This window comes from Amblyomma maculatum, chromosome 9, assembly GCF_055883805.1.
Source record: "Amblyomma maculatum isolate TAMU_Amacu chromosome 9, ASM5588380v1, whole genome shotgun sequence".
Classification (NCBI taxonomy): Eukaryota; Metazoa; Arthropoda; class Arachnida; order Ixodida; family Ixodidae; genus Amblyomma; species Amblyomma maculatum.
In genome coordinates this window covers 132,601,724-132,624,170 of record NC_139352.1, presented here as the reverse complement: position 1 = coordinate 132,624,170, position 22,447 = coordinate 132,601,724, and the positions used below count along the sequence as shown (strand labels likewise).

Here is a 22,447-nt window from a genome sequence, read left to right as displayed (position 1 = left end):
GAAGGTATGAGGGTAATAAAGTGTTACGACGAGAGACACGCATATACTTGCATTTGTTAATATTTAGTTCCATGTTCCACCTGTTAGTCCATTCAAGGGCATGATTAATATCGGATTGAAGGAGAGCAACGTCAGAATCACTGTTAATTTCCCGGTATATGACACAGTCATCCGCGAAAAGATTTATTGTTGAGCATAAGCTATCAGGTAAGTCATTGATATATATAAGAAAAAGAAGAGGCCCTAGCACAGAGCCTTGTGGCACGCCTGATCCAACTGGAGAAGTGAAGGATGATGTGTTATTAGCAGTGACAAACTGTGAACGATCTGTAAGAAAAGAATGCAGCCACCTGAGAACGTTAGGGTCAAGGTTAAGTTTACTTAGTTTCAGAAAAAGCAGTTGATGAGAGACCTTGTCAAAAGCCTTTGAAAAATCAAGAAATATGCAGTCGACAACGGAACCCCTGTCAAGGAATGAATTTAGATCATGCGTGAAAGTTAAAAGCTGCGTTTCACAAGAAAACAACTTTCGAAACCCATGTTGACTGTCAGTAAAAAAATTATTAGAATCAAGGAATGATGCAAGGTGAGAGTAAATAACATGCTCCATGATTTTACACGGAATGCTTGTTAGTGAGATTGGTCGATAATTATGTGGGGAATGTTTATCTCCGGACTTATGCAACGGAATCACCTTCCCGACCTTCCAGTCCCCCGGTATGCAGGCTGTTTGAAGCGATTGCTGAAATAGGTTAGATAGTATTATTGCGCTGTACACTTTGGTTTTAATCAAGAACTTGGAATTAATATTATCAACACCACATGATGAAGAAATGTTTTGTTTTTCGATTATTTTTTCCACACCAACAGAATCAAAGACAATAGAATCCATTGGCAAAAAGTCAGCACTGGTATATGCAGGGGTTTCAGAACGCACATATTTAGAAAACGATGAAACGAATACACTGTTAAGGACATTTGCACACTCATTTGGGTGGATTAGCTCGTCACTAGAGTCTTTAAGGCTGATGGATGAAGTGTCGTTTTTGTTAACTAAGCTCCAAAATTGTCTAGGGTTATTGATTAAGAGGGAAGGTAATGTGTCATTGAAAAATACATCTTTGGTGTGCTTGAGTGCAGCTTTATATTCAAGGGCCGCGGTCTGATAAGCAGTCCAACGTTCTTGGGAACCGGTTAGTTTTGCAGAGCGGAAAATGCGTTTTTTCTTATTGCAAAGCCGTTTTAACGATTGAGTGAACCATGGTGATTGTCGATTAGAGGTGATGACTAAACGTGGAACATATTTTTCAGTGAGCGCAGCAACTTTTTCTTTAAACAAGCTCCAGTTTGTATTCACGCAACGATCGTGAAAGTTTGGTAAGTAATCATCTAGAAAAACAGAGAGTTCATGGTTAATGGCATCAAAATTAGCACTTTTATAGTCGTGGATACATTTTTTGTGGTTACTCTGATGAGGTACGGTGCAAGATAAAGAAAAATGAAGCAGCAAGTGATCACTTAGCCCTGGTAGGAACGATAAAGGCTGAAAAAGGTCGGGCGAAGTAGTAAGAATTAAATCAAGGATGTTAGAAGTAGTCGACATGATCCGAGTTGGCTGCATCACAAGCTGGGACAAGTTGAAGTCACTGCACAAACTCAAAAATTTATCGCCTTCACTGGAAAAAGGATTACAATAAGAATTTACATCACACCACACAATGTTAGGTAAATTGAAGTCGCCTAGTAAAATGAAGGGACTGTTTGGATACCGCACAGTAATCATATGGATGACATCATGAAGGTCGTCGGCAAAGGTTGGTGAACCTGAAGGCGGACGATAGCAAGTACCCAATATCAATTTCTTGGTGCACGTGCGAATTTCAACCAAGACTAGTTCTAAATCGGTTGTACAATGGATAGGAAAAGACAAAATAGCATCACAGACGGCGATAAGCACGCCTCCACCACACCGAGCACCCCTGTCACATCGATAAATGTTGTAGCGCTTTTGACAGTCAAAGAGTTCACTGCTATCAACCTTCGCAGACAGCCAGGTTTCAGTAAGGCATACTATGTCGGCATCACAAGCATTGATAACAGAGCAAAGATCGTCGCGTTTTGGAAGTATGCTCCGTATATTTGTGAATAAAAATGAAAGTTGGTTACTGACAGGTAACTTTATTCCACTGCCCCTCGCGTAATGCTAATCAGTGATGGGCTGAGCGGATGAAGTGGAAGGAATAGATAGTGCATGCATGTCATCAGAAGATTCGACCAGTGGCGTAGAGACACTGGAAAGTACATGCACGCAATCATCAAAGGGATTGTAGGTGTAACACGTTTTATTTATGTACAATTTATTGAAGCGAAGTTTGAAGGTTAATGGTTGGGTTTTGCCAAATTCAACCAGTTTCTTCCTAGCAAGACGAGTAGCGACGGAATAGTCTTCACTAACTGCAATTTTTTCTTCCTTCAGGTTAGAACTAGCGACGAGTATTTTCTGTTTAAGTTTGTAAGACGAAAATTTAGCAATAAGTGGCCTGCATTTATTCGGAGTATACACGCCGAGCCTGTGTGCTCTTTCAACCAGAATTTCGGTGGGTGGAATTTTCAAACAGGACGAAAGCATGCCAACCAGTTTTTCCTCTGACTGAGCACAGGATTCGGATTGTGTGTCTGATAGGCCGTAGAAAATAAGGTTGTCTCGCCGCTGCCTGTCTTCAAACTCAGCCTGCTTAGAGTGCAGTTGAGAGTTTTCAGTTGAAAGACGATCAATCGACTGGCGAAGACGCTGTAGCTCCTCCTCAACTGCCTCAAGGGTGACGGTTTTGCATTCAACCCCTGTTAGCCTTCTTTCTATATCTGCCAGATTTTCTTGAAATTTAGCCTGTGTTTTTTTAAGATCGTCAACAGACTTGATTAAATCATTCTGATCCCTTTCCATTTTTTCAGTCCGCGTGTTCACAGTTTGCAATATTGCAAGTATATCGTCCATTTGCGTAGAACCAGAATCTGACGGAGAGTTCTGCGCCCTCGATCTCGTGTTCGGCGGAGGCCCAGGGTTGAGCTCAACATCACCGGACAACATAAGCAGATGGGTTGTAACATCAAAGCATTCACTGAGCACGGAAAGCAAAACTCCCGGGCGTGGGAACAGCAGCAGACAAACGTTATTCGATTTCTTAGCGTATAGAGGTGTAACAGGACTAACCTGGACGAGGAAGCAGAGCGGGTTAGAAAACCGCATCGTCGTGCTGTTCACACGCCCACTAAAGGCGCCGTGATCCCGCCAGCTCTTCATATAGGCAGCAGAGGGTGATGTTGCCGTCGATCCGGATCTTTGAAATGATGGAGGGATGACCGTGAAAATCCGGGTGTCGTGAGGCCAGGTGGATCCAATTCCGTTGTTGAAATGACAGGGCTTGCTGGCGTCAGTGGTGGGTGAAGATAGCGGTACGGTGCTGAAGTGAGCCCATGCGGTAACCTGGACGAGGAAGCAGAGCGGGTTAGAAAACCGCATCGTCGTGCTGTTCACACGCCCACTAAAGGCGCCGTGATCCCGCCAGCTCTTCATATAGGCAGCAGAGGGTGATGTTGCCGTCGATCCGGATCTTTGAAATGATGGAGGGATGACCGTGAAAATCCGGGTGTCGTGAGGCCAGGTGGATCCAATTCCGTTGTTGAAATGACAGGGCTTGCTGGCGTCAGTGGTGGGTGAAGATAGCGGTACGGTGCTGAAGTGAGCCCATGCGGGAACCTGGAGGAGGAAGCAGAGCGGGTTAGAAAACCGCATCGTCGTGCTGTTCACACGCCCACTCAGCTTGCATAAAAAAACCACCAAAGTTGTCCAAACACGTGAACAAAGGAACAGCCACTAGCCTGGCGGAGGCGGTATAAAGTTTTGGATATGGATTCGTGTTCTCCCGAGTAGACGATAGACGTCACTACAATGTTTGCAGCTGCCGATTATAATATCACAAATATGTATTGCCCTCTCGTGGCCGCCAAAGGTACCATAATAGTGTTAACATGACCTCCGAGATTACCCTTCCGCGTGTGTGGTGTTATCTCGGAGGCCATGATGTTAATAAATGACCGCACTTTTTTTTTCCGAAAGTAAAACTTTTTTCGTAAATTTTCCGCAACATTCGTAAAATCGCAAGACTGGTCAAAATTCATACATTTTACGGAAAATTCGGAAGAGTTGCCAGGTATGCATGTGTGAAATGGCATACTGCACTCCTGCATGAGGATGCAGAGCGACAGAATTTAGGAGTGAACACGCTATTGGTCGTCAATGACACTGACGAACTTCCAGCGAAATCACGCTATCCACACCATGACATTTTTCATAAAAGGAGAATCAAATGAAGCCCACAGGATTACACAAACTGCTTTGCATAAAGCCAGTTATTTCTAAAGAAGATCAATCAGGAACATGTATTGACAGCACAAATACATCAAAGTGCGTCAACCTCTACATTCACGGAAGGATGTGAATTCTACAACAAGAAGGTACACATGATAATCCTTTATTACACCCAATATATCCCAGAGTACACCTCTAGCACCTGAAACATCTCTATGTGCAGGAGCCACTGACCAACTTCCGGGGAAATCATGCTATCCACACCATGACATTTTCCATAAAAGGAGAATCAAATGAAGCCCACAATATTACACAAACTGCATTACATGAAGTCGGTTATTTCTAAACAAGATCAATCAGGAACATGTATTTACAGCACAAATACTAAATGAAAGCTTGTCAACCTCGTGATTTACACAAGGATGTGAATTTTACAGGGAGGTACACATGACAATCCTTTGATACACCCAATATATTCCCAGAGTACACCTCTAGTACCTCAAACATCTCTATCTGCAAGAAAAACTCCCAACTCAATAACCATGTGCTCAGTAATCCAGCCAAAAACCAAAAGAAGTGGCCATGATTAAAAACAAAGAATATAAGCTTTCACTTAAGAAATTTTATTCACAATAATTTTGGTGGTAAGTATACAAATTCAATACTACTAAGAATCTCGTGTCAGTTGAAATGGCAGAGAATGGACCCTAGGGGACAATGATGAGAAAAGATGCCATGCACATTTGTTGAATATTTAAACATTAGTGGCATTTAAAGAGTTTTACATAGCTCCCTTTACAAACAAGATGAAACAGAACACAGGAGAATAAAAAAACAATGAAGCACATACTTTTGTATGGCTAAACGGTCAGCTGGACAAGGTAAGATATGCATCACAATTCTTAAAATTAAAAATATTCCATCATATCAACTAGATGGAAATAAGCAGCCCCCATTTGGAGAGTACCACCACAAACAGAAAAAGAAAACTGTAAATTCACATCACAACCGTCATAGAAAAAAGAACCTGCTGATGGCAACTGAGGAACAGCAAGCCATTTTTTTGTAAGGATCAACTTCCGAGATTCAAAATGTAGATGTCATAACCACTATTTGTGCTTCAGAAAAAGAATGGCTAAGACAGTAGAGCAAAAGCAATTCGTTATAATATAAAAACATGACATTAGAAAAAAGCACACGTTTGTAGTCAATTCACTTCATCTCTACCACTGTTCTTGAGCAGAGAACTAATGCTCTTAACAACAACATGAAGAGACATCTCGCAAACGTTTTACAAATGAGACACAAGCATAAGGTACAAAAACACTGTCTTCTTTAGCTTTCAGGAACTATTGGAAGGAACAAACCTCCGAACAAAAAATTGCAGCTAAACTGGGAAACATACAATGTAAAATGGCTGCCCGATTCTGATGTAGCCGACAAGCTGCCCTGCCCAGGACACCCAGGAGGGCAGCTCTTGACTTATAGAGTGTCCTCAGTTGTTGTGAATAAAGCGGACAGGTCTAAAGGGGCATGAAACTAGATCAGGTGCTTGGAAACTGCAAACTAAAAACAATATTCAACATAAGCTTTGTGACGGTCACTAGCAAAGACTTACGACCGTAGTGATGCATAGCAGAAACTTAGGGGGAGATTTTCAATGAGACCTCAGCTGACATGAAACCAGCATGCTCGAGAGAAATTTGTCCACATCCTTAAAAAACACGAACTAGACAACAAGCAGGAAAACTAATCCTAAATGCACTGTGTTCTTTTCTTCTTCCTTTCTGTAACGATGAATACCAGCTTAGCCAACCTTTCAAATCAATATATTAAGGGTTCTGCCAATGTTATACACTGATTTAAAGGTTATACACTTTCTGTAATACCTTTCTGTAACGATGAATACCAGCTTAGCCAACCTTTCAAATCAGTATATTTAGGGTTCTGCCAAGGTTATACACCGATTTAAAAAAGCTGCTGCACAGTTCACAAAATGATGTCTTCTAATGACATGTCACCTTTATAAACTTTGAATACAGTCAAACCTTGATATATCGAACAGCGCGGTGATTGCAAAATAGTTCGATATAGCCGGAATTCGGTATACAAAATCACGTAGAAAACGCGTCAAAAACTAGTACAAATCAATCAATGAACCAATCGTGGCACAGTGGCACAATAAATACTCACTTGAAGTTTCAAACAAAGTATTTATTCCTTTGGCTTAAAGTACTGTAGCAGCGTAGCTTGCTTCAAATTGGCAACCGCGTGCTTAACCACGGCGTCCTCAACATAGTCTAAACGGTCCACAAGCGATAGTCCAGCGCCTTCTATTGCGCCGCAGTAGCGGCGTTCAAGGTCCAAAGCAGCTACAGCCTCAGTTGCAGTCGGGAGCGGGGCAGCGCTTACGGGATCAACCTCGGCAGCGTCTTCGTTTGGCCGCTCAGCAGTAACTTCTGCCGCAATCTCTACATCTGTCAACTCCGCCACTGTTCCGGTGATGTCATCACCGCCAACGAAGTCATCAATGCACATGCTGTGTGGCTCAGCACCGACAAAGCGCTCCAACTGGCTCCAGGTTTCTTCGAGCTGGCATTCTTCCTCTGTGCCGTCGTCCAACGCTGATTCTTCAGTTGCTTGCTTGGAAGCTTCTTCAATGCGGCTTACAAAACCCGCATGCCGAAAGCAGTGAACTACTGTCGACTGCTTGACGCTGTCCCACGAGGCTTTCAGCATTTGAATGGCACCCAAAAGGTATATCTTTAGCTCTTGGCCCATCCGCAGCTTGAGAAGCAAAATGTCGATCAGATCTGATTTTCATTGTCATTGTAGGTTACGTTAGGCATTGGTGCCTTGCTGGCTTTTTATGCGCAGCTGGGCGAGTCGTCGGGCTGCTTCTGCACGCTGAAGGTAGGCAGTGACACTGAGGCTGTCCTTTTCCGCTACATGTGGCATCAGCATGACATCGAGTGCTGTATTAAGGCGAAAGCCTTTAAAGGGAAACTGCACCGATTGTAGATTTTGATGAGTTTCAAGGAATCAAATGATTACAGCTTCCAGGTTAAGCATGCAAGATATCTTCGCGCTAGCATTTCAAACAATGGCGCAAATAGCGATTTAAACCGCTTCAACTATCGAGCTTCTCCTCACCACACAGCGACGCTTGGCGGGCACATAATGACATCATTGACGGCACCAGTATGTTTCCCGCATAGAATGGCTTGGTTGGAAGAAGTAAAAACAAGGCTACCAAAATTGAAGGCCCAGAAACATTGTTTGATGGCATCAAAAAAGGCACCGCATGATGTGGGCGAAGGTAACGTAAAGAAAAAATATTACCGTCCGTGATGTCATCATCGAGCTTCTACGCAGTCCTTCAGTGCTGTGAGGAGAAGCTCGAATTGTAATCGTTGATTACTTCATCAGTTTTAAAGATAGCACACAAACACTTGCAAGCATTACCGACAGCTTATGGAGAGTCAAATTCTTGAATGTCGCAGAATTCTCGAAAAGTGATGCAGCTGCGCTTTAATGGCTCATACTGTCGGCGTTCGTTCGGTCACAATATAGCTTTCAATCAAATTTCATCACCTGAAACCGAAAGTAATGTCATCGGAAAGGTAAAAATCCTGCATCCACCGGGAATCGAACCTGCATCCCTCGCATCGCCAGCCTAAGCTTTAACCAACTGCGCCACGCCCGGGATCGTGAACTGCACATATATCTTGTCTATAGTGATTTGGTTTGGTTTGGTTTGCGGGGTTTAACATCCCAAACCGACTCAGGCTATGATAGATGCCGTAGTGCAGGACTCCGGAAATTTCGACCACCTGGGGTTCTTTAACGTGCACTGACATCGCATAGAACACAGGCGGCCTTGCTTTCGTCTCCATCGAAAAGCGGCCGCCGATGCCCGGTTACGATCCCGCATTCTTGGGAACAGTAGTCGAGCGCCGTAACCACTGCGCCACCCCGGCGGGCCCTTGTCTATCATGAGGATGAGTTAAAACGCACATCATAATTCTCCTTGTCTGCGTGATGCTAATGCGGCCACTCCCCTTTGTAGCGAGGGATCACAGAGTTCTTCATTAGGCCAATAAATAAAGGAGTAGAAAAAGAACAAAAACTATACCAACTGCTGTGCATTGGTCAAAAGTCCAGAAAGAAGAAATGAGGAAGGAAAAGGGGGGAGTCCTTCAACAATCTTTTTGTTTACGCCACCAGTCAAGGCGGTGCTTTGTCACCTCTACTGCCCTACCCAGGGTGTGCTCTTTGGGTGGTGATATCGACTGCAGACCATGTGCTGTCGAAAGAGTCTCCATCAGTGCTGATGTCGCAGTTGTAGGGGGGAGGGCCACAGTTTCGGGCACTCGATCGCAACATGCTGTATGGTTTTATCGGCTGCGTCGCACTCGGAGCACTTGTGCGCAGAAAACCACTCCGTGCCTCGCAGAGTAACCCGCTGTCGTCCGCTGTCTCGTGTTGTATCGGACACGTGTAGTGACTGTTATCAGTGCCGATGCGTATCAGTGATGCGCAGTAGAGACAGCGCGCGTGTTCGTGCCTTTATAAACTGTGCTGGCAATAAACGTCGTCATTCTTGCACTGACCGTGCTGCTGTACGCGTCGTCCCTTCGAGCGGCTACATGGTGTCAGAAGTGGCCCTTTGAGGCCTGAAGGAAATCGTTCCCGAGTCCGGTGCGCAAATGGCCCTGCTGAAGACACCGGAGCCTTTGCGGCTGACTGGTAATGTAGCAGAAAATTGGAAGCGTTTTAAGCAGAAGTTTGAGTTATATCTGCAGGCGACGGCACCTACGGACCAGCCGAAAACAGAAGCAGCCAAGGCAGCACTCCTGTTGAGCGTTGCGGGCGACGACGCTTTGGACGTCTTCAACAACTTCCAGTTCGAGTTGAATGAAGAAAAGGACTACAGCACCGTGGTGAGAAAATTTGATGCCTATTGTGCCGAAGTTAGCAACGAAGTGCATGAGAGATACGTATTCCGTTCAAGAAAGCAAGCGGAGGGCGAACCATTTGAAAGGTTTATTCGCGACCTGAAAAAGCAAGCAGCACAGTGTAACTTTGGCACGTTGCAAGAATCAATGATAAGGGACCAGATAGTGTTCGGTACGCTTAATCATCGACTACGCGAGAAAATGCTTCGAGATAACCAACTGACTTTGCAAAAGGCAGAAGAAATGTGCAGAGCAGCAGAAACGGTAGCCCAGCGGAACGAAATATGGCGCAAAGGGGTCGAATGTGTCGACACGATTTCGAAGCGCCCGGCTCCTGCAAATGAGCGGAAAGAAGTTAAAGCATCTTTTCATTGTAGTAAGTGCAACCGCTGGCACAAGCCCAAACAATGCCCAGCCTTCGGTAAGAAGTGTCGCTTGTGTCACAAGGCGAACCATTTTGCAAGTGCCTGTGCGTCTGCAAGGGTGAGTGAAGTAAGGGAACTGGAAGAAGAGGACTTTGACATTCTAGAGGTCACCACCGCAAGACGAGAAAGGGATTGGATGGTCAAGGCTCAAGTTCGTAACTGCGAGGTCAGATTTAAGGTAGACACCGGATCGCAGGCAAGCCTGCTTCCCATGTCTGTTTACAAAAAACTGCGGGGAGCAGAGGAGCTGAAGCCGACTAATTCGGTCCTGCGGGCGTATAACGGTGGCACTATAACGTGTTTTGGAACGTGTACGCTAGAAGTACACCAAGCGAACATGTCTGCTACAGTGAAGTTTTTTGTGGTGAAAAACGAACGGCAGGCCATACTCGGACTAGAAGCAAGTGAAGCTCTGGGGCTAGTTCAGCGTAAAGTATGTGCCATAGACAAGACTTCATACGACGCCCTTCTAAACAATTTCAGGCACGTTTTTCATGGCCTCGGTTGTTTGAAGCAGGCGTACAGCATGGTCCTTTCATCTGATGTGGTTCCTGTAGTGCAACCAGCTCGACGAGTTCCAGTGGCGCTAGAAGAACCCCTAAAGAAAGAACTTGAAAAAATGGTACGTGCTGGTGTAATTGTCAGGGTGAACGAACCTACTGACTGGGTCAGCCCTTTAGTGTTGGCAAAAAAGAAAGATGGCGCGATACGGGTTTGCATGGATCCAAGAGCTATCAACAAGTACATAAAGCGGCAGCATTTCCCGCTTCCTAGGCGAGAGGATTTGGAAGCCCATTTAACCAATGCAAAGTACTTCAGCTGTCTTGACGCAAACTCTGGCTATCATCAGATACCGCTCGATGAGCGGACTTCTAAAATCTGCACTTTTTCTTCACCGTTTGGGAGATACCGCTTTCTCCGTTTGCCCTTCGGCATTTCTTCCGCACCGGAAGTATTTCAACAAAGCATGAGTCAAGTATTTGACGGCTTACCGGGCGTACTGATATATGTGGACGATATTTTAGTATGGGGTTCCAGTAAGCAAGAACACGATGAGCGTTTGATAGCAGTGCTTAAGGCTGCCGAGAAAGCAGGCTTAACTTTTAACGCCCAGAAATGTAAATTTGGGTTGAATGAAGTGAAATTCCTTGGTGATGTCATAAGCCGAAACGGAATATCGCCTGACCCAAAGCTAATCAAAAGCTTGGTGAAAATGCCGACACCAACGTCCAAGAATGACATCCAGCGAATGTTGGGTGTGGTTAACTATTTCAGCAAATTTGTGCCACAATTGTCCGAGCGAACAACTCTTTTGCGTGAGCTTGTAAAATCTCGGTCAGAGTTCCAATGGACCGAAAATCATGCGCTGGAGTGGAAAAAGTTAACTCAAATCTTGACCACCGCCCCCCTACTTGCAATCTTTGATCCGCAGAGACAAACTAAGATTAGTTACGATGCATCGAAGGATGGTGTTGGTGCAGCGTTACTGCAATGCTACCACGGTGAATGGAGGCCTGTAGCGTACGCATCTCGTGTCTTAACGCAAGCCGAAAAGAACTATGCACAAATCGAAAAAGAAGCGCTTGGAATACGTTTTGGCTGCGAAAGGTTTCACGAGTTTGTGTACGGGAGAAAGGTGCTTATCGAGACTGATCACAAGCCGCTGGTGGCGATAGCACGGAAAGAAATTGCTGACATGCCACCGCGAGTGCAACGATTCTTTTTGCGTTTGCTAAAATATGACTTTATCTTGCAGTACATTCCAGGAAAGCAGCTGCTGCTCGCTGACATGTTGTCACGGTCAACGGTGGAACAGGGCGAAGACCAAGTTCGCACAACAAATGATGTTGAGGTTCATGCAGTGCAGTCCTTGGGCTACATGGTAACCCCCGAAACACACCGGTCACTGCAGCTGGAAACTTGTCGAGATGCCTACCTGCAGACAGTGATTGCATGCTTGGTGAGCGGGCAGCCGGTGACAGGTGAACTCAAGCCATTTTCGAAAGAACTATCTGTCGTTAATGGAGTTGTACTAAAGGGTGCAAAAGTTGTAATTCCGAAGAGTATGCGACGACTCATGCTGGAAAGGATTCATGCGGGTCACCTCGGGTTGCAAAAGTGCAAGGAGAGGGCGAGAAAACTCGTATTTTGGCCTGGTATGAATGGAGACATAGCTACCTGTGTAGAAAGCTGCGCAACGTGCAGAAAGTACGCGTACAGACAGCCGCAGGAACCACTTCTGATGCGACCAGTTCCGAAATGTGCTTGGTACAGGGTTGGAGTGGACATCTTTTCGTATGCGGGCAAGTCGTACGTGGTTGCTTATGATGCCTTTTCCAATTTTCCTGAGGTCGACATTCTAGAAGACACAACCGCTGAAACCACAATTGCAGCCCTTAGTGCCATGTTCGCCAGGTACGGTGTACCAGTGGAAGTCTGTACGGATAACGGACCCCAGTTCTCGAGCCGCGAATTTGCCCTGTTTGCTAAAACGTACGACTTTCATCACATAACCTCGAGTCCCCGTTATCCGCAGTCCAACGGCTTGGCTGAAAAGGGTGTGCAGATCGTCAAGCGTATCCTGAAAAAGACCATCGTGGCGAGGGAGGACGTCTGGCTCGGTCTCCTAGCATACCGCTCTACACCACTCGAAGATGGCCATTCCCCGGGTGAGCTCCTTCAGAGAAGGCACCTTCGTTCTAACCTTCCTGACCAGGTATCCCGTCGCAAAGTGAGGAAACACCGCCAAGCCAGGGCTGGAAAGCCTTTGGCGGTACTACCCGGAGGCGCAACAGTGCGGCTTCAGGATGCTGCGCGTTGGTCACGCAAGGCGAAGGTCATTGCCGAAAGCGCTCCGCGATCATACCTGGTAAAAACCCAAGATCATCGCATGTTGCGGCGAAACCGCCGGCATCTGATTACGACAAAGGAGCGGTATAGCAGTAGTGAAAGCGATGACGACGAGGAAAGTTGCACAGGCTCCCAGTCCCGGACACAGCAGCCTACGAGCGGAGCTGAACCAAGTGCACAATCCTCGGGAGTCTCTTCACAAAACGGCGTGGGATCGACGCTACCAGCAAGTGGCCGTGATTCTCCGCCGAGCATCCCATCGCCACCCCCTTTGAGAAGGTCAACTCGTAGCACCCGGCCCCCAAAGAAGTTACACTATGACGAACAATTCAATCAAGTGCCATAGTTGTGATCGCTGCTTATATTTTTACAAGTGTGTAATTTTTGTTCGTCCCAAGGGAGGATGTATCGGACACGTGTAGTGACTGTTATCAGTGCCGATGCGTATCAGTGATGCGCAGTAGAGACAGCGCGCGTGTTCGTGCCTTTATAAACTGTGCTGGCAATAAACGTCGTCATTCTTGCACTGACCGTGCTGCTGTACGCGTCGTCCCTTCGAGCGGCTACACGTGTGTTGTCATAGATGTTCTCATTACCGATCGTGTGTTTTGTGCTGGAGTCCACCGCCAGGGATGACTTTGCCCGTGCTTCGCTGTGCCATCTCTTCATTTCTGCTTCTCAAACCTGGTTATAGATCTGCTCTCTCCACGCAAGCTGGAATATCTCCAACAGGCCGGCTTCTGGAATTCCGTACTCCTATGCCAACCTTCGCGTTCAAAGCATCCATCTGGTGTTGGAGCACTTGAGTACGATGTACTTGTATACCTCGCTGGACCATCTATGGCGAAGTGCTCAGCCGGCGCTGCAAGGCAAGCTTGGCGGTTGTCTCACATGCGACGATAGTCGCGCTGACAATGACGCTGCAATTAGTGATAATGACAATGACGGCATTAGCAATGATAACGGTGCATTTAGTTAATAATGATAATGAGAGCAAACGGATGCACCGTGTGCACCAGCAACGGTCGGCCTTTCGCACTTCTGCAGTGTAGATTCCACAGTGCTTTTGGAATTTTCGGGCTCCCTGCCATACACAAGGTGGAATGGAGTTGACCTGCTTCTCCGCTCCTAGCCGGCAGCAACAGCGCGGCAGGCTACTGTGCTGACATTAAAGCGAGAAACTAGTTACATCGGCTTAACTTTCAGGCCGACTGACTGTTAATGCATGCAAGGAGGACAATGCCACGGACAACGGGAAGTGGGTTTTTTACACGACAGATATGATGTGCTTCTCGCTTTATGCAACGATAATTAATCTGAAGAAGCCTTTGGCCCTTTGCTTCGGCATTGCGAGTCAGGTAGTCAGTTGCTACTATTATCCACTTGTTGCTAGATGTCAATGTCGGGAAATGACCTAGTAAGTCCATGCCGATCTGTTGGAATGGCCTCGCAAGTGATTGGTTTGGTTGTATATTCTGAAGTCTTGTTAGCAGTGTTCGGTGACGTTAGCAGTCGCAGCAACTCCTGACATAGTGCGTGACATTAGCAGATAGACGAGGCCAATATGGGCCAATATTATTTAACCTGAATGCGACTCAGAGTAAAATAAAGTTTAGACGCCCAGCTGTGGGCTCATCATGAGGTGCCTGTAGGATTTCATCGAGAAGGCCCACAGGGACAAGTAAGTAGGCGGTCAGGGTGCGAACGCCATTATAAAGCGCAAGGGAGGCTAGTCCACGTTTGAACACTCTTAAGTGGCAAGGATGACTTTCTTTCAAGGTAGTCGAAGTCTGAGTGCTGAAGTTGCGTGAAGTAGGCCCCAAAATAACATCGTTATTGTCTTCTTCCAGCACTTTTGGACAGGGGCTCGTGAAAAGCAGTACCATGTGTGCGTGGCCAAAATAGGTGTTTAGAGCAGCTCTTGGAGCAAGAAAATATGCTTTTTGGAGCAGCTAAATGGAGCAGAAAGCAGGACAGACGTTCTGAAACGGCTATGGAGCAGAAATGTTAATGTTTTATAGCAGAAATATCGGCTTTTTGAAGAAACTTCAGAGCATGTGGTCAATTAAATCTCCAATAAGTCATAAAGGCCTTTCTACCCTTCTTGGCAGCAGAAATTGTGCTGCTTACAAACAGGCCCGCTGTTTTCTGAAGATGTTTTACTGCAGACTGACTGTAACCAACATGTGACCAGCGTGCAGTTTAAAGGCCCATTCACGATTGAGGATTGCAAAGGGTGTGAGATTAAGGAACCGCTCAGACTGACCGATGTTCACACTTGCAAAGGCAAACCGTGGGTCGCTTTCCCAAATTGGCCTCACTCAGAACGAGACTTGTCGACCTTGACTGCTCACCAAAACAGAAGCCGGATGTAAACCGAACTTCGATTCATATCAACTCTGTTGCTGATTGGTTACCGATTTAAGACCAGGAAGGAAACGTTGGACATGTGCCTTTTTATATATGGGAGCGCTTGTTGCTAAACAAGCTAACTCTCAAAACATAAGAATAATGTGCTTCAGATTGTATGCTTAAATAATACAGCATGAGCACATCTATCTTGGCATTCTCGACAATCTCTAGACGAAGCCCAAAACAAGTCCAAGGATCGCTAAGGTTTCACACTATAGTGAAGGCTTGCCAAAGTAAAAAAAAATATGCGAATGAAATATTTTTGCTGAAGAAAGAAAAAGGCTCTCAGTGACCACAATCCACGGCATGCATGCAAGAGTGCCGCAGTCACCATGAATAGCAGAAAACATGGGGATGATATCGTGTGATGTCAGTGCCCAAGGTTGCCAAACCATAAAGCTGATTTCGCTATTAATAATAAAAAATCATTATAAACTATCTACTGCACTGAAATCTCAAATTTCGAGGATTTATAATTAACGTGAATGGAGTGAAATGCAATAATCAGTTTATGCTCAAATTTTAGCTGTCATGACCCCTTTAAGTGAATATAAATAGTTTAAGCATATGGTACCACCATAAGAAACACTACAGAATTATATGAAAATGTCACTGAACTATGAGCACGTGAATGATTAAGCTGCTAAATTTGAAAATAATACACAAGACGCGGGCAGAGTCATTAGCTCTTAGTTTAGTGACTTCACATAAAAACAGAACCTCATCTGGACGTAGAACTTGTCTATGCGAAGAGTAATTTTTCTGTCATGGGCAGAATATCCAGGCTCGGGAACCTCAGTGCTTTTCAAAAACATCGCAAAATTATGAATGTTGCTTGTCTTAACCTCAATTATTGAAATGAAATAAATAACTTAAATAAATCGAATTTTCCAGCGTGTTTACGAGCTTTGCAAGCTCTGCAGACGTATAAAGAAGACCTCGGTGGTCAAAATTTGAGATGAATTCGTTTCTTTTTGTTTTTTTGCACACATAATTTGCTCAAAATTAGATACAGAATAAGTACTACATTTTGATTTGTGCCTGAACTTTCGAGACACATATCTTGCAATATACCGGGTGCACGAGGCATTTGAGGATGCAATGTTGGCTTCAGGCAGAGAATATCTCCAGCAAATATATATATTTTTTCACCAAACTTTTGGAGATATTTCTCTTACTGTTTATTTTCACATTACTCAATGAATGCGCCACTTGCAGCAATAACCAATTCAATTCGGCTTCGGAAATGGCTGCATGCACGGATCAGGTGGTTCTTAGAGGTACTGCCCATTGAGTTCGCAGTGGCGACCTTAAGAGTTTTTTGTATTATGTGGCCTTTTGTGGGCTTCTCTCTCAACGACGCCAGTGATTTCAAATCTGGACAACTAGGAGGCCACAAGTTGGGAGTGATGTGGTTATAGGAAGTTGTTGGCCAGCCACTCGTTGGTGACGTAGGCGGTGTGGGCGAGAGCCGAATGTTGCTGAAAGACACAAGGTTTTCCTTTCGAAACAGTATCAGTCCAGGGCTTCACAACGGTGGCAAGCACCTCTGCGTACTCGGCAGCATTAACGCGGAGTCCTTCTGCAAAACAGTGTGGCAGCATGACATCACCCTTGTTGCCGATGGCTGCTGACACCATCACAGACAGAAATTTTGTCTGCAATGCTGTCGGCACCTCATTAGCGCTTCCGTAAAGCCATCTTTCATTATGGCAATTAGCTTTTTGGTCTTGATCGAAGTTCTTTTCATCTGAAAGAAAAAAAAAGCATTCCAGGCTCTTCAGCTTGCCTAGCAAGCGCTTGTACCAGAGCAGACGATTCTCCCGACCTTTACCAGAAAAGAATTGCGGCCTCCTCATGACACAGAAATGGTACCTCACGTCCTCGTGCACAGCAAGCCTGACAGCTGACTCTACGGCATCGAACTCCTTTGCAATGTCCCATATTGACTTCTCTGGGTTGTCACTCACGATGACTTGCAGCCTCTGAAGAAAATCAGGTGTTCTGACGACGTCTGACCGCTGACTGTGCTTTTTCCTTTTCGCCACAGATGCCACGTCACCGTCACAGCACATCAGTTCTGTCCGCACTTTGTTAACGAAAGGCTTCGCAACATTCAGAAAGTTGGCAATTTCCAAGTTGCTGTGGCGCACGGCCAGTGCGATGAGGACTGCATGGCGTTTCATTTCCTGTGTCAACTTGTACGCTTCCATTATGCAACAAACTGCGCAGTATAAATGATAAGGGGTCAACCAACAAAGAAGCCGCATGCCTAGATACATATGCTGAGCCTGCTGGTGTCTATGGCGATAAGGAGTAGTAACCTCAAATACCTCATGCACCCAGTGAGCTACGAGACTGCTATAACTGTGCCTAGTGACGGGCAATCAAAGTAGCTTCAACGTCCTCGAGCCTTCCCTCGTGAAGCAAGTGGTCAAATTCATCATTCGCAAAGAACACGCAGTGAGCAAAAAAAAAAAAGAGAAATTACACGCTCTAAATTTGTGTTTGAAGTTTTCAGGTGCAATAAAATCCATTCGCTACAACCCATCATGCTTCGAAAATCTTAATGGAAAGCATGGGTAAAAAATTGTTCAGAGTGCAATACGAAAGACCTGCAGTAGACCTGCAGTAGACCTGCAAGTAGTGCTAAAGGAACACTGAAAGAAAAAGTAGGCTTGCAGCGATGGTATACTGGCTCCTAATCATAAAAACACCACTTTCACTGAAAACAAAACTCTTATAAGGTAGAAAAAAGAGAACAGAAATGCAGGCATTGCAGAAATACAGAAATCGCAAATGCATGCACATTGACATGCAAGGGATCCCGGAGGCTGCCTAAAATGTATTATGGTTGCATGTTTGAATTGTTCATTTTTGTTTCAAAAATGGCAAAAAGACAGGCTAAATATTGGAAGCCAAAAATAAATTTGCGCTTGGCAGTGCCACAGGCAGTCAGTTTCGTTGTGGTATGTTTTGGTTCTTCGAAGTCACAGCTATGCATTTGGCATCACCACATGGTTTCATTTTTGATATACATGCTTTGGTTTACAAGTGCGGAGCAGCAGAGTTTTCCTCTGATGAAGTTCATGCCTCAGTAAGCGCTTCTCTATTGAAAAATCTGGTATGAAATGCACACAGGATTAAGTTACAACTTACTGGGCAGAATAAACCTGCACAGACCCGAGTGGAGCTGGGAAAGAAAAGAAAGGCTGGAAAAGGTAAGATTTAAATTGCATGGGTGCTTAAGAAAAAAAAAAGCGACAAAAAAAAAGAAGAAAAAAAAAACGGCCTCGAACAGGATTTAATTCTAAGTCCTTTGGAGTTTTAACTGAATGTCTTAGCCATTGCACCACACGAACAGCTGAGACCTCTCGCATTACATTACTTGTGTAGTGCAATTGCATTTTTTACACACATTTTTCACTCACCGCTAAACAATTGCATCCCAAGTGTGCTGAATGCTTTTGCTGGCTGTTAATAGTGTCACCGATGTCTCATATCTATGATAAGCATAGGAGTTTGCCAAACTATCTCGTAATATTTCTATTTCTCTATTTTCTGCTGTCCCAGCGTGCATGCACAGACCTTACTGGCACATCAGTTTGCCATCTGCAGGGCAGCGACGCTAGAGTACAATACATAAGGTGTAGACACCCAAGGAAGCATTGAGCGAAAGGGAGCTCAGTTGGTTCATATTAAGAAATACAATAGTGAAGGAAACTAAATAAATTGAGCAAAACAGGCCCTGTGTACCCCTTTTTTCCTTTAACTTTCTGCCACAATGCATTGTTCACCCCTTGCTGCTATTCGAAAAAGACCATCTGTAGCAGTCTTTACTCGTCACTCGTGATGGTAGCTCGGCAATGTCTGTGGCCGCATCCATAGCTTCGCTAGCTACAAACTTTGCCGCCACGCCGGCGCTCGTACATTCTATCCTGTTAGTCAAGTGACCTCAACTCTAAAAAGCACCGCATGCTCTGTGGGTGCAAAGGTCAAGATTCACTGCGAGAACTTTGCAGTCAAGCTCAGGATCTATGCCTGGTGCAAACAAATAGACGGCTTTGGCGAACTGTAGCTTTAATTTCAGCTGCTGCTAGATTGCACTGCTCGCTATGCATCAAGAATCACGGAGTCTATGTCTACACCATCGTTTGCATCATTTTCCCAAGTCTAAATCCCTTGGAAGGAAAACAGACCTCTTCAACTTCAAATCGAAATATCTCGGCAATAAATGTGTCTGGCTGCCGGACAAGTGACAAAAAAGTCACGAAACACTGCACTACCGGAATCTGGCAACAAAAAATATTGTGATGGGTCCCATACTGCAGAAAATCTGGCATCCATGAAAAATTATGGGCATGTATCTGGTAAGTGGCAGGAAGGTGACGCAGCACTGCAATGACTGTCCGTCAGGTTGTGTGACAACACAAGGCTACATGACATGACCAAGTCAGCAGGTGCTGCCACACAGGGTGCTTTTTATGGTATCAAGTTAAAAAGGAAAACAAAGAGAACATCGCTTGGAGCAATTACGCACCACTATTTGTTTCTTGCAGGTGTATCCGTGACAAAGGTGCATGCAGGGCTACCTGGAATCACTTGAGGCAAATCCTTGAAGCCTTTGTTATGAAATATTAAATATTGCAGAGGTTCAGCTCTCTTTGAACCAAGTCAAAAGCATTAGCCATCGGCCGGTGCCGCATTTGTAGCTGCCGCTTCAGTCTTGGCTTGATTCCGCATTTGGTAAGCTTCTCGGCAATAGGCTAGTCTGGCTTCTCGTTCGATGTCTTGGCAACCTGTCTGGCATGGTTGCAGTCTCTGTCTTTGGCGCAAGTGGATTCCTCTACACCACACTGCCTCCTTTTGTCATGCCGCCTGGTGAATTCACCCAACACTATGCTCGCGGTCTCGACTGCACTTACCCAGAAATGTTTTAAAGCAACGAACAGAATATGGGCGCACAAAACACAGACAACAGAACATGTTGGTGCCGCTGCAAATGAATGAAAAACGAAATAGCTATTAGAAATGACAGCAGTGCCTACTCTGCTGGCAGAAATCTTGAGCAAAAATTTCTCATCAATTGGCCCTAATTGGCTATACAAGGCCATGCGACATTTTCCCATGAAAATAGCAGTGACTGAAATTTTTCATACTTCACAATCATCTTCTAGCAAATAATGACCTCCTTTTGTTTCGTACTACATGCGCCATAGTGTCAGCAAATACATTGCAATGCTGTTTGTAAAGCAAGCGACTGCAAGCAAGGGACACGTCTGGGTGATATTTTTGAGGTAGTCGTGTAAGCAAGTTTCCAGAGCAAAAAAATTATGGCATGTAATTTCTTCCTAACAAAGATAACCAAAGTACTGCCTGCTGAGAACTTATTCTCGGCAAATAATTTCAACAGTGTATGGAGCAGAGCATGAATTCGGGCAGCCCGAAAACCTGGGCCGGGCTGGAAAATTGCCGTTTTTATGGGTCTGGACCTGGCTCGGGCTTGACATGCAGGCCTGGGCTTGCAGTGGCGGAACGAGGCCAGGCTGGGTAAAGCTGTGTATGGCTTCTTTTGGAGACGGAATTCCAGCACTAAAATCATTCCGGTGGTTTATGAATAAACCACTACTAGTACATATGTTGACAGAGTATTAGAGAAAGCTCATTTGTAAACAGAGTTTAATCAGTGCCACTCGGTGTTTTGTCCAAGTAATTTAGTACGAACATGCCGGGCTGCATTCAATGACACAAGTGAAAAAAGTAAAAAAGGAAAGGCTCAAAACTCGATAGCGAACTGTACTACAATGGAGGTGTTATGAAGTGCTGTAACCTGTCATGCATGACACAGCCCGTTTTGCATAAGCACGTGCCTACTGAAGTACTCAACACCATCAGCTTAGGATTTCTCAGAAATCAGTGAGCAAGAGGGTAGCTTCTAACCTTTGTGTTACCGCTAACGGCTGGACATTTGAAGCCTTATAACAGCCCCTGGACAAGGACCTTCAATTGACTGCTCGGCAGGCAGCCATCTGTTCATAAAACTTCTGACTGTCTGCTTGCCCCCCCCCCCTCCAAAGAATGTCTCTACGCTACAATAAATGCTGTAGGAAAAGAGCTTATTGCTTTAGGAATCTTTACATATCCAATAACATATACATGCAAAATGAACAGACACTACCGCTTTACGTCTCCACAGAGATGTGACAATGTGGCTGTGATTTCTTCAATGAATATGTAAATTTTGGTTTTTTCTGCCCTTGCCCACTAATGTTACTGGGGCAAAGTTGCCAGGGGCAGTCTTTTTGTAGGTGATTAAGCAAAGAACTTGCACCAAGAGCCAATTGCTTATAAGGAGTCATAGTTAAAATGCCCATAATCCATACCTTTTAAATGTACATTGTGCTAGATAGCTTTACATAAAATGTCTTGTCAAAATATTCTTCACCATGCCTTTGCTTCTGTCGGTGCTTTAACTGTGCCCTTCTCAACCAAGAATATTTTGCAAGGTTTGTCTCTCAGCTTGATTTATTGTTATGTGCTAGTTAAGCAATACATTTTTAAGGCGTCTGTTCAGACTTACTTTGCAGGTTTGGCACAGGCCCTGTCGTGGAAGCGCAGGCCGAGTCCGGGCCATTAATCATATCCGATGGGCTTGGAACCATGGATCCGGGATGGTCTTCAAACGTGGGCCAGGGAAGGGGCTGGAAAATCCAACCCGTGCAGGGCTCTAGTAAGGAGTATAAGAAACTGAAGGTACAGGAAAAAAAAATCACACACACATAAGGGGAGTTCAGTAGCGAGTTAATTACTTCGAAGCACCGCTACGTGGTCTCCGTGCTACAATGGTGTTGTCTAAACGGTATTTACGTTATCATTTTTGTTGTCTCAACAGAGCTTATCCTTTTTTCGTACCCGACGCAAACTAGGCAAAATTTCATCAAGGGTACGCAGAATATCATCCATATAGCTGCCGATTTTAGCTGTGAAAGGTTCAGTGCTAGTTTCGAGCTTTTGGTGCTCAATATGTATCACTAGTTTCAAGCTAGTGATGCTCGAGCGATATCATAGGCAAGTACTTCACCCGGATGTGATCAAAACGAACAGCATATGGAGAATCGGGGCCAAGAACGTAAAAAGCATAAAATGAGCTTCGTCGCCCTAAGCAGCTAATCACTGACGAGTGCCGTGAGTATCTGGTTGATAGAAGACAAAGCATCAAGCGCCAGTTAGCAGCATCATAAGACAGTGCAGTGCTCGCCTTCAACAGTGCTTAATTGGCGCGTGCTGCAAGTGCATACCTTGGCACAAATTCCTGCAGTATGTGACAAATAAGAACGGTAAGCGGACAGCATATAACTACGAACATTGCCCGCAAAACGGGCAGCTAAAATTTGAACATGGCGGCACCTTCATTGGCATGCTTTGTCCACAAC

The 22,447-nt window shown here is 45.0% G+C and overlaps 1 protein-coding gene across 1 annotated transcript; it reads right to left on the bottom strand.

The window, feature by feature from the left end:
• Nucleotides 1-2,176: 2,176 nt before the first annotated feature.
• LOC146180401 (uncharacterized) lies at nucleotides 2,177-3,751 on the bottom strand. Its single transcript, XM_084579962.1, has one exon. It carries the CDS (start codon nucleotides 3,572-3,574, stop codon nucleotides 2,204-2,206), a length of 1,371 nt encoding a protein of 456 aa, XP_084436088.1. The 5' UTR covers nucleotides 3,575-3,751; the 3' UTR covers nucleotides 2,177-2,203.
• Nucleotides 3,752-22,447: the final 18,696 nt, after the last annotated feature.

Bases quoted from the DNA above. Each gene is read 5' to 3' on its own strand.
- LOC146180401 (XM_084579962.1), bottom strand. From the start codon at position 3,574: ATGAAGAGCTGGCGGGATCACGGCGCCTTTAGTGGGCGTGTGAACAGC.